Source organism: Culex quinquefasciatus, chromosome 2 (assembly GCF_015732765.1).
Source record: "Culex quinquefasciatus strain JHB chromosome 2, VPISU_Cqui_1.0_pri_paternal, whole genome shotgun sequence".
In the NCBI taxonomy this organism is placed as follows: domain Eukaryota; kingdom Metazoa; phylum Arthropoda; class Insecta; order Diptera; family Culicidae; genus Culex; species Culex quinquefasciatus.
Window position 1 is genome coordinate 221576524 of NC_051862.1, and position 17734 is coordinate 221594257.

At 40.9% G+C, this 17734-nt stretch overlaps 5 protein-coding genes across 5 annotated transcripts in view; 3 read left to right on the top strand and 2 right to left on the bottom strand.

The window, feature by feature from the left end:
* The window catches only part of LOC6036339, a 36514-nt gene extending 34060 nt beyond the window's left edge, over positions 1 to 2454 (top strand). The window contains exons 4-5 of the mRNA XM_038255268.1: positions 1510 to 1565; positions 1637 to 2454. Coding sequence (XP_038111196.1) covers positions 1510 to 1565; positions 1637 to 2173 — 593 coding nt within the window. The 3' untranslated portion in view covers positions 2174 to 2454. The remainder of the gene's footprint in view (positions 1 to 1509; positions 1566 to 1636) is intronic.
* On the bottom strand, positions 2366 to 3568 carry LOC6036338 (mediator of RNA polymerase II transcription subunit 30). The gene is made up of 2 exons (XM_001846347.2): positions 3343 to 3568; positions 2366 to 3278 (listed from the first exon to the last, which is right to left on the bottom strand). The coding sequence occupies exons 1-2, from the start codon at positions 3458 to 3460 to the stop codon at positions 2521 to 2523; spliced, it is 876 nt and encodes a 291-aa protein (XP_001846399.2). The 5' UTR covers positions 3461 to 3568; the 3' UTR covers positions 2366 to 2520.
* A 3282-nt stretch (positions 3569 to 6850) lies between these two features.
* LOC6036337 lies at positions 6851 to 8613 on the bottom strand. Its single transcript, XM_038255505.1, has 3 exons — positions 8559 to 8613; positions 7681 to 8489; positions 6851 to 7621 (listed from the first exon to the last, which is right to left on the bottom strand). Exons 2-3 carry the CDS (start codon positions 8476 to 8478, stop codon positions 6878 to 6880), a joined length of 1542 nt encoding a protein of 513 aa, XP_038111433.1. The 5' UTR covers positions 8479 to 8489; positions 8559 to 8613; the 3' UTR covers positions 6851 to 6877.
* A 159-nt stretch (positions 8614 to 8772) lies between these two features.
* On the top strand, positions 8773 to 9780 carry LOC119767256. Its single transcript, XM_038255431.1, has 2 exons — positions 8773 to 8829; positions 8890 to 9780. Exons 1-2 carry the CDS (start codon positions 8794 to 8796, stop codon positions 9610 to 9612), a joined length of 759 nt encoding a protein of 252 aa, XP_038111359.1. The 5' UTR covers positions 8773 to 8793; the 3' UTR covers positions 9613 to 9780.
* Positions 9781 to 11510: 1730 nt separating this feature from the next.
* Positions 11511 to 13131, top strand: LOC119767172. Its single transcript, XM_038255070.1, has 2 exons — positions 11511 to 11676; positions 11739 to 13131. The coding sequence occupies exon 2, from the start codon at positions 12413 to 12415 to the stop codon at positions 12782 to 12784; it is 372 nt and encodes a 123-aa protein (XP_038110998.1). The 5' UTR covers positions 11511 to 11676; positions 11739 to 12412; the 3' UTR covers positions 12785 to 13131.
* Positions 13132 to 17734: the final 4603 nt, after the last annotated feature.

The following is a 17734-nucleotide window of genomic DNA, read 5'->3' on the forward strand; positions in this document are numbered from 1 at the left end:
TCACAGCTTTTCAATAATATGTTTTATGAATATTTTCTTTCAAGAATTATTTTTTTCAAAATCAAAAAAAAAATTTGCTACTTGTAACTTGAAAACAGTATCAAAAAAATTGTGAAGTACAAAAAATGATTTCTAATACACTTTTTTGTCCAAATTTTTGATATTTTAAAAAATACGTTTTTACACCATCACGTACTTTGGCTTATAAGATATTTTTTTGTCCCTTAAACATTTTTTTTAGGATTGGTCATTTAGTCATAAAGTAACAAAAAGGGATATTTTCCAAGTACCTATTTTGCTGAAAAGTATAAATCAAAACCTATAACTTTGCCGAAGACACCCAAACGATCAGCAAATCCCGTCTCAAGACGAGTTTCAACCAAATAAAAAAAATACAAGATAATGTCGATTTGTGAAATTGTACATAGAGAGTTACTCAAATACTTTTATATGAATTGGTGAAATCTTTGCTAATTAAGATTTTTTTTTAATTTTTGGACTCTTGATTTTTTACTATTTTTGTTATTTTAATCGTTTCATTTTTTTAAATACTTAATAATTAAAAAAGATTTTTTTAACATTTAAAATCTTTTGATTCTTGTTAATAATGATGATGTTTTTTTTAGTTTTTTGTTTAACAAAATATTTTTTTTAATTCTAAAACTCTGCAATTAGAATGAAAATATAAATATTTTGTTGAAGTTTTCTTCATCATATATGTAATGCCTGATTTTTCTGTTACAGTCTTATTGAAATTCCATATAAATTATAACGGGAATTGCAGGCACCGGGTTCTAACTATTATTCAATTCAATTAGTTTTTATTAGGAAATAATCAATTCACAATATCGTAATTCTTATAAGGTTATAAGAATAACGAAATTGTGAATTGATTATTTACTAATAAAAACTAATTGAATTGAATAATAGTCAGGACCCGGTGCCTGCAATTCCCGTTATAGTTTATATGGAATTCCAATAAGAATGTAATGTAATGTAATAGAGTTTTGGAGTTTCTTCTAACTATGATTTGTACTATAGTTCATTTTGATGTAATTGGATATTCTAACAATGGATTTTTCAAGAATAAAAAAAAAACCTTCTAAATTTGCTAATGAAAAGGATAGAAATTGAAAAGAAGCTTAAAACTAAATCACAGTGTGTTTTGTCTACTGGTGTCAAAAAACTTCGCTGCACAAGACAGCTTATTCTTTGTAGATCAGCTCATCAGCTCACTAAGAGCTTGGAATTGTTCTGCCTTGTTTCGCCAGGCACGAAATCGCGTGAGCATCTCTCTAGCAAGGGCGAAAAACTCAGGAAGCGTGAAGAGATCATCACCGGTAACATCAACTTGTCCCGGGGAAGAACCGCCCCAGAAGCGACTACTCTAGCGTACGAACCTCCCCAACCTGACTATTAAAAAAATGATGAATAATAATATTTTTTTAAATATCAGTCAAAATTAAGAATAATTGTTTTAAATAAATTAACCTTTTCTTTTATTTCCAGGTTCTTTGTCTGGCAACAATAAACGTGACGTCGATTCGGAGGATTACCAAAACTACGTAAAAATACCTCGCCCATCTTCTCACCCCATTTTAACACAAAAATTTCTAACCCATCTCTCACCTTCCAGAAAAAGCAAACCTCGAGCGCCTCCAACAGCAAAAACCCCGGCAAAACGTGGCTCGAAACGTGGTCCAAAGAAACCAAGCAAAAGCAACACTTCAACAAGGAAAAGCACCGGGACGCGATCCAATCCGGCGGAGCCGGTCCATCATCCTCCTCCTCCCTCGCTGCTGCCGCCGTCCCCACGGGAATGCCCGCCTCCCCGATGATTGACCACTCGGCCTTCAACCAGCTGCAGCAGCTGTACGACATGAACAAACCCAAGGACGAAACGCTGCTGGGAACGCTTCCGGCGGCCGAACTGGACGAACGGCTGAATGCGCAGAAGCGTTCCGAGCTGGTGTTCCGACCGATGCCGGCGGACAATGAGGTGGAACCGTCCGGTTTGCCCTCGTTTAAGCCACTTCCGGCGGGGACGATGAGCGGAACGTTGCGCAAGACAACTCCTCGGAGGAACGTAGTGCGACGGCGGACGACGGGGTCGGCTGCGAACAGTCAGAAGGACAAAATTTCCGCCGATCTGGCCGATGTCTCGCTGGATTGAGAGGATCATTTTAGAGCGGTTGTGTGCGCGCGAGGATGAATGAGTGTGTGAGAGGAATGACTTTTTTACGCGGTGAAAGGACACTTCTTTTAAAAGGCGAACCCGGGGGGAAACTAATCTGTATTCTGTAAATACTGGTGTTGAGGATGTGATATCGAACTATTTATTCTATGACAAATCGACAGAAAAAAGTGCGCGAGCAAGTTCACTATTTATTTGAGTTTAAGGTAAAATGAGAACAAATAAAGCGAAAAAGGTGCAATCGAGAACCAAAAACCAAACCTCTTAAAAGTCGTTTTGATTGTTTGAGAAAGAAATCCAAGCCCACTTACCCGTCCCGGAACCGATCAGCACCGTCTCATGCTGAGCATCGTGTTAATCTCCCAAATCGTCAGCCGAATCTTGTCGATAATCTCCCGCAGCTGCTTGTTCTTGAGCATCACAATCTCGATCAGCTCGCGGTTCTCCTGCATGGCCTTCTTGTACTCTTCCGTGTGCACCGGCTCGGTCCGCTCCGGCTCCCCTTTCACCGGAATCAAACCTTCCACGTGCGTGTATTCCATCCCCTGCTGGCAAAAGTCATTGCACTTGTCGTACAGCAGCCGCAATCGCTTGAACAGCAACCGAATCGTCCGGAACTGTTCCTGCACCTTGGCCTTCTTGTCGTTACTCGCGGTCAGCCCCTGGTTCGTTCCGTTCGGAGGTTGAATCACGCGCAATATTCCAAACACCTCCTGAAACCGGCTCACAATGTCCTGCACCGTTTCCTGCCCAATCCGGCAAAGCGTCAGCAAATTAAACTCCTTCTGCTGCTGCATGTTCGGCTGTCCGGTCGTGGCCACCGGCCCAGGCGCCCCCGCCGGAGCCATCATATTCCCACCGCCCTGCCCTTGCTGCCCCGACTGCGGCGATTGCTGCGGGGCTTGTGACTGCTGTGCCGCACCCTGACCAGCAGCTTGCTGCTGCTGCTGTCCTCCGGCCTGATTCCCCCCAGCCGGCTGTTGCCCTCCCGCCATCTGATTCGGATTCATTCCCAGCTCCCCACCCCCACCCGATTGACCACCACCCTGCATCTGCTGGTTCTGCTGCATGCCCTGATTAAATCCTGCAAACAAAAAACCTCATCATCAAATCCATTCCGGAATCGAAAGAATCATTCTGAAACTCACCCATCTGACTCGGAACGCCGCCGGCGCCCCCGCCCAGCTGCTGCTGCATCATCGGGCTGTTGAAGTTCCCCCGGTGGCCGCTGGGACTTTGGTAGCCGCTCGGGTACTGGCCGGACATGGTTTCAAGCTGAACTTTGTTTTTTTTTTTGCGTGTAGGAAAACTAAAACGGATCGATTGTGCAGCTTCCCGGTGCGCGGAATGTTTTGATTGACTCGCGAGTTTGACGTTTCGGCGAAATTTGTTTGTTTTGTTGTTGTGGGAGGTTGAGGGCATCTCCACCTGGTATTTGCTGCATGGGTTCGTACGTTGAAAGTTGCTACGGTTTCTGCAGAGCTTTCCAAGTAGAGGTACAGATTTTTGACAGATACTCAAGAAAAGGTCAGGGAAAATAAAGATTTTTCTTGAGCGATACCAGGGGGATGCTAAAGGCCGCCATCTTGGGTGATTGAGATTGATAACGCGCGCAAACTGCGCACAGTGAAAACAAAAATGTTTTTTTTTATTCATAATTAAATTTTTGTTATAAGAATTACTGTAGTAAAAGTCAAATTGGGTACTAAAGTCCTATGTCAATTTTTATGTACAACGGTAAAAAACACGATTAAAAACCATTTCTGATCACTTTTTTTCATTTTAATGCAAATTTTTTTTTTGACAAGACAACATTTTTTCGATGGATCAACTATGGTCCCCTTGGAACAAGCTGTCAAGTAGGAGCTTTTCTGTCAAGAAGGACCGCGAGGTTAATTTTTCAAAATTGATTTAAAAATCCATTTTAAACTCTTTGTGCTCGTACAAAGGGTCATTGTACTCAGTAAAATAAGCTTTATCGCTGTAAACAATAATATCAGCAATCTAAGCTTCATTTTAGGACCCAATTACACAGTACTTAAGTTAAACGTTTCATGTGACAAAAGTACAACTTTAAATGAGGTCATCGGCCCGTATGTGCTTAATAATCCCAACTTTGATAGTTTATTTTGCAAATAAAATGATAAAAATCACCTCACAAACATACACTAACTTTTAAACGTACATTGCGATAAAATTTAACATAAAAACAATAATTACTTTAGTTCCATTTTATGCCTGCAGTTTTTATACTTTTTTTCACAGTGCGCAGTTGCTTTGTTTTGATTCCGTAACGAACAGCTGTTCTTTTGTGCTGGAGCCGAAGTGGACATTTCCCTTTTGTTCTGGCGCCGAAGTTGACAGCTTGTGTTGGCTACGGGCTAGCTGCCTGTAGTGAGATATAGATGTCGCCCCCCTGAGCGATACGCAGCTCAAATGAACAGAAAGGCGTTTGAACATCCACTGAAAGCCCGACCATGGTAGTTTTAAGAAAATTTGCAAAAAAGGCTGCTTATTAAATTAACTGTGGCTTTTTGGTGAAAGTAAACGCAAATATGGTAAAATGTACCATGCTTCCACAAAATTGCATGGTAGCAAATACGAAATCATTATCATTCTCTCCATAATCGAAGGTTAAAATTACCATACCGCTCTCGACATAGTAAAACTGACTGCGTTAATCAGTCAATCCAAGCACGGAATGTTTATAGCAAAAATACGTCGGTGCGTGTTTTCAATTTAACCCTACAATATGGTATCAACTACCATGGTTGGGTTTTCAGTGTCCAAAGCAGTGAACGCACTTGGTAAGAAACATCGGTCAAGAATATTTCAAATCGGCAGCAACACGCGCGAAAAACAAACCAAGGAGGGTAAAGAAAATCCCAAAGAAATCGCTCCCTCCCCTCTGTTCTGCTGTTTGTACTATCGCTAAAAAAATCTCAGCAGAATCTTCGGGCACGAATAAGAATGGAGAAAACATCTCCTCGTAGCAAAAAAGGAAATGAAGTTTTGGATATAATACGATAATTTAATAATATATACGTTTCAAATTTACATTAATTTTTGTTATCATTCAATAAAAAATAAGAAAAAATGGTTATAAAAAACAATGTTTGTTAATATGATCTCCATGAGCATTGCCATATATTCTGTACACAATTCCATCTATGAATGTCATAAGATAACTCAATGGAAATCTTAATAGACGGCTTTGTCAAATTTCCCCTCTCAGCCATAAGAAAATCTTATGACATCCGAATAAAATCATAATGTCGAAAGGTCATAAGACGTTCTTATGGATTTTGCCAGTACTTTTTTCTGAGTGCATTAACGACCCCCGGGTCTTTTGTGGTCTCTATTGCAAGTTTCTGCTCGAACCTAGGAGTCCGAAGGCTTGAATGGGGAGAGCACCCAAACCTCTTTTTACTCCAAGGAACCTTCCACCCCAGTGTTTGAACTGACGACCTTTGGATTGCGAGTCCAACCGCCGCCAGCGATTCCACCGGAGTAGGCTTGGTTTGGTGTGTTGTTTGTACTTATGGCATGGAGACGACTCCTACACCTGGAATGACTTAACGGCCTAACAACCAAGGCCGGGACCGACATTTTACTTCCTCATCAGATGGAAGATGTGAGTGAAGGCCGTGTAAAAAGTGACAGTCACTTTTTAGTTTGACTTTGTCAAACCAACGGGGTACAAACTAAAAAATGTCAAACGAACGAAAAAGTGACCAACCACCGGGGGGGGGGTTGAGTGTATAAGAATTGGGTACTAAAGCCCTATACCAATTTTTATGTACAACGGTAAAAAACACGATTAAAAACCATTTCTGATCACTTTTTTCATTTTAATGCAAATTTTTTTTATGACAAGACAACATTTTTTCGATGGATCAACTATGGTCCCCTTGGAACGACCTGTCAAGTAGGAGCTTTTCTGTCAAGAAGGACCGCGAGGTTAATTTTTCAAAATTGATTTAAAAATCCATTTTAAGCTCTTTATGGTCGTACAAAGGGTCATTGTACTCAGAAAAATAAGCTTTATCGCTGTGAACAATAATATCAGCAATCTAAGCTTCATTTTAGGACCCAATTGAGGAATTCAAAAATTTAAGAATTTGAGAATTCAAAAATCTAAGAATTCAAAAAAATTAGAATTTAGATATTTCTAAGTTTTGTTTTTTAAGTTGTTTTTAAAATCTTTGTTTTTCTAAATGTTGGAATTTTGTTATTTCTAGTTTAATATATTTTTGAATATATTTTTGACATTTTGAATTTTTGAAATTTTTAATCTTTTAATTATTTTTTACGAAAATTTGTCTATGAATTCCCTATGTCAAAAGAAAAATGGGCATGTGAATATTTGAAAATCTGTATCTTGAGAAAAGATTTTCAGGTCGATACGGTGCTTTTGGCCAAGTTGTAGGTTATGATTAGGAGAAAAAAATAGGGACAAGGAAAAACATAGTTCAGCTATCTAAATTTTATTATGGGTTTGGAATTGGTTTCAAAACTAAATCAATAATAAATAAGAATAATACTTATTATACTTCAACAATTGATAGCTTTTATTGTGCCATCTGTAACAATTCAATTTTTGCTGATTTATTTTTTTTTTTTTGAAAAAAGGAAATGAATTTCAATCAAAGAAAACACGCTCCCGACTTTCGGAGCCAACTTCTACTGCACCCAGATCGTTCCGAGCGCCTTCAGCTGCCGCTGCGCCCCCTCCGACACGCCGTAGCAGCTGCTAATGTGCAGCTTTTCCAGCCGGTGGCCAAAGCTGATGATGTGCGCGATGGTGGCGTCCGTCAGCGGACACTGGAACAGTTCCAAGCGCGTGAGGCGCGGCAAATTCTCGCACATGAAGCGAACGTCACCGTCGTCGGCGATCGAAAAAAGGGCGCGGACCGTTTCGAGGCCCGGACACATGGCGAGCAGCGGTTGCAGAACCGGCGAGGGGATTTCCACCCGGACGATGGTCAGCTTGCGGAGGCTGTGGAAGCGGTTGACGGTGGTTAACTCGAGGGCTGGGATGGACATCGCGCGGAGTGTGAGGCTGTTGAGCTTGGCCAGTGGGACGGTGCGGAGTAGGGTCGAGAAGTTCTCGCTCCTGAAGTCGAGCGTGACGCTGCGCAGGTTCGGCGATTGGAGAAGGAAGTTGTGGAGGTTCGGTTTAGGGTTGATTCCGGTGAGGATGATCTCCTTGAGGTTCGGGCTGGGCGGACATTCGGCGAAATCGCCGACCGTTGTGGAGCGGCAGGGATGTCCGAGGAGGAAGCCATCTGGGGGCTTGTGCTGCACGGCGAGAAATTCTAGCTTTGGGGTGGCGTCCAGAAAGGACGGCTTCCAGGTTTCCGGAGAGAAGATGCACACGTTGAGATCCTTCAGATTTGGGAGGTTTGTGCAGATCTCAAAAATGATCTAAAGGGAAGAATTCAAGTTAAATTTTAGGATAAATTTTAAACCAACTTGAAACTGACCCCATCGGAAAGAGAAATCTCCTCCAGGATCAGCCTGGTCAGGGTGGCCACCCTGCGGGAAAAGTTGACCACGTGTTCGGCCTGGAACCGGGAGCAGTACAGCGTGGCCGCAATCGGAGCAAACCGTGGAAAATTCCCAATTTGATCAATCATTTCCTGCGTCGGAGACAGTCCCAAGTACTGAATCGTGCCCTGCGAAGCCTCCAAAAAGTCCACAATCAACTGTTCGTCATCATCCGGCTCGTGGTCCCAGACGCAGCCAAAATTGGTCAGCTGGGGCGGACGGATGACCAGTCGCATCAACTCCGTGATCTGCTCGTGGACCTTCCCGATCGAAAAGTAGGTCAGCTTGGCCAACCGGAAGTTGGCGTACTTTTCGGCGCGATCATTCGGATTGATCAGCCGCAGATGGTGCAACCCGAGCGTGGCCACGTTTGGCGAGTTTCGTAGAATCTCCGCCAAGGCCGGCAGCATGAACGCGCTGTGGTCGATGTAGATGTAGGTCAGATGGTCCGCCAGACGTGGCCACCACGCGCTCACGCTGATGACGGTGCAGTGCATGATGCGAACCTGGTGCACCCGGACCCAGACCGCAGGTGCGTACCCCCGATCCAGCACCGTCCCATACGGAATGTCCCCGAAGCATTTGTTCACGAACGTCGGACTTTCGTCGATGAGTCGCTTCAGGCCGCGGCTGGCCATGCGGAGCAGCTTCAGCTGGAACAGGTTCAGGTACTGCAGAATTGCGTCCCGAGCGGTCGGAGGAAGCGTCCCCAAGGGACCGGCGTCGGACTCCATCGCGTTTTCGGCTGTAACAAAAAAACACGTTGACTAAAACTAATTCTACAACTACATAAAACCTATTTTGATGAACTTACATTTCTTTGTAACTTAAAGCAATTTTCCACAAAACACTCAAATTTTTCACCAAAGCCAAAAGGAACTAAAAAGATTTCCGAAAAAAGCACCGTTACTTTTATAAAAAAAAGGCGCGAAATCACGACCGAGGTCACCCTATTTCTAAAGAAGTGACAGCTGCTGCTGCATGGGTCCGCTATATTTGCGCGTCAGAAATTTTCAAACTGAAATTTGTTTACATCACATGGTTGAAAAATGGAAGCTGTAAAGATAAAGTTACTTGCACCGGCGGTAAGATCTGTTAAATTTACGTTAAAATATGACTCCATGCTAAAAACATCGATTCTCCAGTGCTGCCCCAACTGCGGTTACGATCTGCGGCCGGAAAACCTGCAAGGCACACCAGATCCTCCAGCGACGACCATCGAAGGCCTGTTCAACTACGTCAAGCCAGCGGAACCGCCCAGGGCACCCAGGTGGCCACGGTCCCAAACGCCGCCCACGGTAAGACGTCCACCGTACGGCTCGAGGTCCCCCGTCAATAAGGCGGCCTGGAGACGATCCCGCAGAGCCGGGCGAGAGAGAAGTCGTGCCTGGAAGCTGAGAGTAGAAGCCAAAGTGGTTCCGCCCATCAATCCGGTTCAAAAACGATTGCTGGAGATTGCGTCGGAAGATGTCGGCGATGTGAAAGTTGAGCCGCCGGTTACACAGGTTCCTGCTGAACGGTTTGCAGCCGACGATCGCAAGACATTCGACAGAGCTTCCGAATCGTGCAACGACGTCAACCAAAGCGACGTGGATAATTTCTTAGCGAACTTCTTCGAAGACAGCGATGCCCGGAAGGTTGCCCTCAGCCCCAAAAGGCCTAAGCCACAGATTCCGCCGGAGACACCTCGGCCGAAAAAGTTGTCGTGGAAGGGCTATCGCGTGGTGCAGCCGGACAATTTTGTACGCCACACCGGAGATCCGCCAGCTTACGATTCGTCGTTGCAGGTGCCGACAGAGAGCGGACGGGTTGTGGCCATTCATAACCACTTTTACGGCGAAACCGTCGTAATTCCGGACACTCCCTGAGGGATGGTCGCCTAAATTTTTGATTTTTTGCTACTAAGTTACAAGTCTAAAGAATAATTTATATTTTAAGCTGTACTGAAAAATTTATCTGAGGATTTCCATGAAAATAGATGGAAGCTGAGATAAAATACGATTTGTGAACTTTAACCTTTTGAGCAATAAAAATTCCTTCCCCATAAATAGTTGGATGAAGTTTAATTGAAATTGATTGAAACTGAATTTAATGCTACCAGTGAAAACTTACAAAATATCAGTCAATTAAAAATAAAATAATAAAACCATACAATTTGAAAATTAGGCTTACACATATATTTAAAAAAGTTTTCTTATATTCTTGAACAATAAAATTCTTAAATTCCTAAACTTCTAATTTTCAATTCCAGAATTTTGAATTTTTAGAATACAAAAAAAAAGAGTTTTTTAATGATAGAATTTCGGGTTTTTTTTCGAGTCAGATTTGCGATTCCTTTCCGTAGGGTCGTAAGAATTTTCGCGTCCGCCGTCGGTGTGTTTTTCGTTTTTCTCGCGTGCGTGTGTGCGTGTGAAGGTGCGGCTGGCTTTGGCTGTCTCGATGACAGTTGAGCCAGTCAGATTTGCGATTCCTTTCCGTAGGGTCGTAGAATTTTCGCGTCCGCCGTCGGTGTGTTTTTCGTTTTTTCGTTTTTCTCGCGTGCGTGTGAAGGTGCGGCTGGCTTTGGCTGTTCCGATGACAGCTAGCCAGTTTGATTTGACCCTATCAACACCCTATCATACCATTTCAGCTCGATACACATCGAAACTCGTCGTTCGCACCGTTAATCAGTACCTCACTGAACATCAATCATTTAAAACTCGTAAAATCCACGGTTACGACACGACTGTCATCCACATACAAAGCGAGTGAAGTCAAAATCGAACCAAGATCGAACCAAGTTTTTAGCGCGTGGCATTTGAAAAGGTCGTATGCGCATCGGACATAAATTACATAAATGAAAACTTCTTTTCGTTTTTTTTTTTCTTTAGAAAGATTTATGTTTAATTTCAAATTTGAACTAAGGGAACAGCATATGATTCCATCGAGAACCTACTGTTGGCATATCAGCACTTTGGTGTTCAGTTACAGCTAGTTTAAAGCATTTTAGACAGAAATTTAGCTAGTATTCTGAATGCGTAATTCATTCCGTTGTATTAAGGACAGGAAATATCAAACAAATTTTATTTTGTTTCAAGGAAACTGAAGCTATTCATTTTTTAGTTCAGTTCAGAGTGTTGTGTTGTTTTTCTTGAATGGCCAAGTAGAACTTTGTTTTATTGATCTAATAAATGTTAAATGTAAAAAATAACGTAATGATTGTAACGATCTCGCATATAGATGCAAAAAAAAAGTAAAAACCGAGGTAGAAACTACCGAAATCATATTTTGAGAAAAAAGTTATGTATTTATTTCATACGACCTTTTCAAAAACCATACGTAAACAATATTGACAGCACCTCTGGTGGGGACTTCAGGAAACTGCATGCGTGTCAGATCCCTGGTAAAATCATCTCAAGTTAAAAGTTACATTGTTTAATCCTTCATTCTTTAATTACAAATGATTTTTGTTCTATCTTTCCACAGCCGGCTAGACTAGACCATTTCATTTAAAATTTAACAACCGATAAACGGGAAATGTCTCATCCGCAGCATCCGATTGTTTGCCTTGAGAATAATATATAACATCTTTTAACAAACACTATGATTTTGGGTCGCATCATCATCTTCTATGATGAATCCTGACCAAACACCCTATCCTACTAACATGTTTTCAGGTTCCTGGCGCTCGTGGGGTGTAAGCACAGAGTAAATCAGCTGCCCTAGTAGCAACCCAAGGTTACTGTAAGACAGGTTGGGCTGTGTTTGCAAGGCTGTATTGGTGCGAACACGCAGAGAAAAATAAAATGACAGTTTTCGCATGAAAATTCAATTTTCGAAATTTTTTACCTCCGTGCACAGTTGCCGACGAACCCAGTGACGTCACAAAGTTTGTTTTTCTTTTAAGTTCAGCGGCAGAAGGGGGATAATTAGTTGGTTTTGAGTAATTGAAGGTAATTTCAAGATGATTATCTTATCAGGGCATATTTTAATTCAATCCTTCCTCCAAATCCAGCATCATCCACTCATGACGGGGCATACGGTTCACCTTATTGACGAGTTCCGGGACCTGTGCCGATAGTCCAATACAAGTTTTGACCGGGTTTGGTCCGGCACGAAGTTGCTGGAACCGCAGCAGGAGGAGGATGTTGGCGGCGGAAGTGGTTACTTGCCAGGAGACGGTGTTTTTGAGAGGTCAAAAAGGACCGGTGTAGGTTGGGTGCAGTCGTACGAGGGAGATCGTACTTGGACTCAACTGACCGCAGAAACGGAACTAGTGTAGCACATGTCGTTCAAATGTTCCGCCAGAAATGCTGGTGTTCTGACGCGTCGGACGTTCAACACTACCAGCCTCTGGAAATAACGGCCAAACGGGACGAAGTGTTCGACGAGGTGGCCTGCGAGCTGGGCATGCTGGGCTGGGCGACCGACCGGAAAGTGTGGGCCTGACTTCCGGATGTCACATTCTTGCAGTCGATGCGTCTGTTGCCGATGACACCGGACCGACTGAAAAGTTCATTGTGGAGGAACATGAGGCGTGCCTGCTGCGCGTCTGCGATATTCTGACCTTCGGAGCGCTGAAGCCTTGCCCCAAGTGCAGTAGCCAGTACGTGCTTCAAAAGTCGGCCTACATTTGTGAGGGTGACCTCACCGAGTACATCAAGTACCGTGGAGGCCAAACCGGTGCGCATGTCGGCCATAATTCCAGACGAGGTCAAGTTGCAGTTTTCCTTTTTGGCCAAGTACAAATTGGAGGTGAGCGATCGAGTCATCAAGTACGTCCCTCCGATTCTGAGCACCACGATGAAGAAGGTAAAGAATGAGGAAGTGCTGGCTGATCCAAAGATCAAGCGCGAGAACCCCCCACTCTGCAGTTCGTCTTTCTTGGCAAGAAGGAAACCCCTAAAGATCAACTACGGGTCAAGATCCTCAAGCCGAACGGCAAAGTGGCCCTCAAAATCACCAACACGATCGCGGCCATCGACCGGCAGGAGACCAAAGATATGTAGATCCAGGTCGTGCCGGAAGATTATATCGAGGATGCCAAGGCCGGTGGCGTGATTTCAAGCATCACGAGCAAGTCCATCTGCAATTGGGGCTCTGATCTGCATAGCCGAATCCCGCAGGACGAAGTTAAATCCAAATCGAAAAAAAAACATCTACACCAAATCCGTCTCGTCGAAGGTGAAGCTAGCGCTGAAGGGCGGTCTCGTGGTCGATCCCGACTCCGGGCTTTGATTTCAAGCTATTAAGTGCTGTCTCGATTCGCCCCAATTGACGGCTTTTCCTACCTATTCCTCATTTCAAACAAGTCGACAAGCGACAGAAGTTGTACTCTCAGTGCAGTCAACATTAAATCAATTTATATACATTGCTGTAATAAAAAAATCCTCATTTATTGTTTTCAACATCTGTATGTAGGGGAAATCTACCCATTTTAATCCTAATAAGCGGTCGTGTTTGAATGATGCTGGATAATCTAGAGTCTCCCTTGAATTTTACTAAAACCAAGTACACCAACGAGTAGAGCAAGTTTTTGTGAACATTTCTGTTTATTTTCACTTTCACTAAAAGTTATTCTATTTCTTTACCAAGCATTTAACAAAAAAAAATTCCCAAGGGTATTCTAATCGAGGCGAATGCATTGGGCCACGCCCATTTTTCTAATATCGGCTTAGTTCTTTTTTCTTCCAACACTCTGTCGAGTGTTGCCATTTGCGCTGACAGTTCAAACGAACACTCACGAAAAGTGGCATTTATAGGGAAAGTTTCCTGGCATCGCTGGCTGTGCTGCTGGTGGTGTGGACGGCCAGCCTTTGTTCTTTTTTGCCTTCGTCTCTCGCTCGGTTTTCTTCAGCCTTCGAGTGGAATGCAAAGTGAAAATTGAAACGTCAAACGACTTGGCGCGTTTGTTTTTGATGGCGCTTGCTAATTTATTACATTTTCGGGATTATTCTTCAATTGAGTGCCTTAATAATGATCAAAAGAACATGTTGCCGGTAGTTGGAAGCAATTTCATATCTTAAGCGCCGTGAAAAAGTAAGCGAAAGTGAAAAGTTAATTTTGGCGATATTCATTAAGCGTTTGAGGGATTCTCGTGTGTGTCACTGTGTGTGCCAACAAAATGATGAGAAGTGGTCTCGCAAAATACAAATTATGATCAAAAGTGCATTAAATGTGATCTTTTTGGCCAGTAAGTGGCATACATTTGCGTGCTTACTCGAGGCGGTGCTGTTGCTGGTAAGTTTATAGCCCAAATAGTATTTTTGGAGCTTTAATCGAGCATCAAACTCTCCATATGACGAAGATAGGTTTTTGATTGGAAAGGGTAGATTTCCCCTACCTGCTTGTTATTCTTTTAACCCAGTTTATCACGAAAATCACCGTTTATTTTAAAATTATTCAATTTTTTGTTCAATTCCGTATACTATCTATAAGGAACGAGAACGTTGTGACGTCATCACTTGAAGCATCGCAAATGTTGACACTTTTTTGCTTACTAATACTAAACCAACACGTTTTCAGCCCAACCTTTCTTACAGTAACCTTGGTAGCAACCTGCGCTAACTAACATTCCCGTCCCTTAAAATCGAGGTCTACAAACTGACATGGCGGGCGCCGTTGGTGGCCAATGACTGTTACCTATTCGCAACTGATCTAGCTTTAGCAATCATGGTGTTTTATCTTTTCAGCGCATTCATACATGCTGTTGATAAGGGAAACACCACTAGATCGTCGAAGCCTATAATCAGTAGTGCTGAAAGGATATTACGGTTCTGTTCAGCAACGGAGGGGCAACCATGGGTGATCTCTCATGCTCATGCTCATGCTCATGCTCATGCTCATGATAGAATTTCGGGTTTTTCGTAATTTTGTATTTTAGAATTTCTCAATTTCAGATTTTTTTTTGGAATTTCGACCTGTATTTTTTTAAATTTTTATTTATAAGCTTTTGTAGTTAGGTATAATTACTTTAAGGGGTTACATACATGTAAATCGACAAAAAAGTCAGAGGTTGGTGTGAGCACAAACTTAATTTTATTTAAAATCTGTTATCAGGGCATTAAAATATACATTTTCATCTATTATCAAAACAAATTTGAAGACATTTGGTTGTATCATTGCCGAGATATAGCTATTTGAAGTAATCAGTTTCCAAAAACGGGTGCCACAATATCTCCACACTGCCTTGACCAAATCGGCTCAAATTTTGGTGAAGACTAGTTAAACCGGTCCTGTGTGCATGACGAAGGCCGATTTTCAGAAAACTTATTAAAAAAAAAGATAAAAATATTTTTGTGTTTCTCATATAAAAAATCGTCAGTTTTTGATTTTTGTATTTTTTAAAAAAGCATAATTTCAAAATCAGGCTTCGTTATGCACACGGGATATGTCTTGAGAGTCTTCACCCCAAATTTTAGCCAATTTGGTTCATCCCATCTCGAGATATCGTGGCACCCGTAAATCAACTCTGTGTTTCGAGGAAAACGCTCAGAAAGTTTGACAGTCCGCTTTGCGAACGGCAAAATGTTGAGCTTAAAATCGTCTCTAACTCAGTTTAATCATGTAATATCTTCATGAAACTTTCAGGAGTGATTGAAAATCATCTTTTTAGTGGATTCAATAAATTTTCTGTAATATGAAATTTTGCGATTTTCTACATGTATGTAACCCCTTAATAGGGTGTTTGGCCCTATTTTGGTCGTGCTATGCAAAACATCAACATATTTCGCCTTGTTCTCGGAAACAAGTTTGTTTTGTAGCCTAATAGATGCTTAAAATTATGACATGGACATGGAAAATTCAAAACATGGAAAAATTTTAAATATAAAATTAAAAAAATCCAGAATTTAGAAATTTAATAGTCCTAGAGTACTTTTTCAGAACAACTAATGTGCCATGGGTGTCCTAAGTACAGAACAAGACTTTTATTTTTTATTAGGTCCTATGAATAAATGTAAATATTGATGTATCCCGCTAACTCCGATGGACATAAACATAAGGTGTGTTTATAGGACCTTATAAAAAAAGTTGAGATAGGGGAAATTCTCGTATCTTTGGCAGGTTAAGCACTCGCTCCTAACTCCATCCAATTTGCTGATTTTCACTATTTAAACAACTAATTTTGCAAAACTTTTTATAGAAACTTGCATGCTCACTTCTTATTGAGCTTTTTATCACTCGAGTTCAGTCGAAAACGCTTTTAATTAGCTTTAATTGAATGTCAAAGTTCTGACCTGCCAACATTAGAGGCACGCTGGAATTAGATGCTGTTCCCCTAAGACCTTTTGAAAAAGTAAGCAAGATTGCAGAAAATTTAAATTTTAGAAACTACAAATGCAAAACTTAAAAAAAATATATAATTTAAAAAAATAAAAAAGATCAACAAATCAAACAAATCAAAATTATAAAATTAAAATGTCTAAGATCAAGAAATTTATTTCGGAACTAAAATATGAATAAAAAAAAAGTCATATCTAATTTCACAATTTAATCATGTGTGAATTCAAGAACTAAAGGATTTGCAAATAAAAACCCGATTTAATATCACCAGAGGTGAAATAGAGCCTTTCTTACAAAATGATGAAACTCCGACAAATATTTTGGTGCAATTATTTTTTCAGAAACAAAATGATACCACCCAGTGAGAATTTGACCTAATGTTTCGAATATTTTTAGGCTAAACCAATTTTTTTTTAATTTCAGAGGTACATTATGGGTCGCAAGGTTTTAAAATTTAAATAAGAAAAACATATTGGATTGACATTATTAGAAAAATATAAAGAGTACTCAGTCTTTAATGTTAGTCTATGATTAACTTAAAAAATATGTATCGCTATTGCACTTTGTCGATCTATTATCAGGAGCCAAAAAGAACACTTTCACGCGCAGCGTGAAACGCGCAATCGTAAATGTGCTGGCGTTTATGCTTCGACTTGACCTTGTCGATCTTTCGAGCGAGAACGTGCCGGGACTTCGAATTTGTTGTTCAGTCTGTGATTCTGTATAAAACCAAAAATTTAATAGGAAAAAATAGGGTAAAAATAAGACGAAAACACTAATACATTTTGGAAAAGCTTCAAATTTTGGGCCCAAGCAGTTTATGGCGCATGTTTTCGAATGGCTTTTTGTTTGAAACTGAATTCTTGTAATTTGATAGTGTTATCTGTAAAAAATAGTCCAAAAAATACCTCTAAAAATGGCTTTGACTAAATTTTTTAATTTGTGTTTTTTTTTATTTTAGCGTTTTTAATTTTTGAATATTTTAATCTTTCTATTTTTTTTTCTCCCAATAATTCATTGTTGCGATTTTTCAGTAGAGCTTTGAGGCGTTTTTTTTTTCAATGGAGGCTGGAATATGCTAATCTCAATTATACTGGGTTACGATTTTTTTTTATAAATTGTGTTTTGGTGCGTGTTCAGGAGTCCGAGTTTAGATGACAAATTAGGATTATCATCGTTATCTGAGAAAATAATCCGATTTATTAAAAATAAAGTTGATAAAAGAGTAACACGTGAAAGTCAACTATTTAATTAAACTGAAAAGTATCTTTAAGGAACACAAACATGTATTCTTGGTAATACATTACGACATTTCGGAAAAAAATCGATTGCATTCCTGTTATCAGCCTATTTAAGACCATAAAATGCCGATACTTGAGAGTTCAGTCTAATGTAAGGTATGCACTTCGGAAGAAACCGGTCAAGAAAAAATTCAAACTGGCAACACCGGTAGCAAAAGCAAGCCAGAGAGGGTGAAGAAAAGCCCCAAGAAAACGTTCCTTCTCTTTTGTTCTGCCGGTCGTAAAGCTGTTTCTTGACCCCCTTTCTTTTGAAGAGCATACCTGTCCTAAATTTGAAAGTTCAAATAAACAGCTAAAAAGAGTGTCTGGAATTCTACGCAAATTTTTCTTGATTGCAAATCAGCTATTTTTCATTGATCGGGAATTGATTAAAAACAAGTATTTTAAATTATCTAATTCTAAAAAAACTAAACTAACAACATTAGAT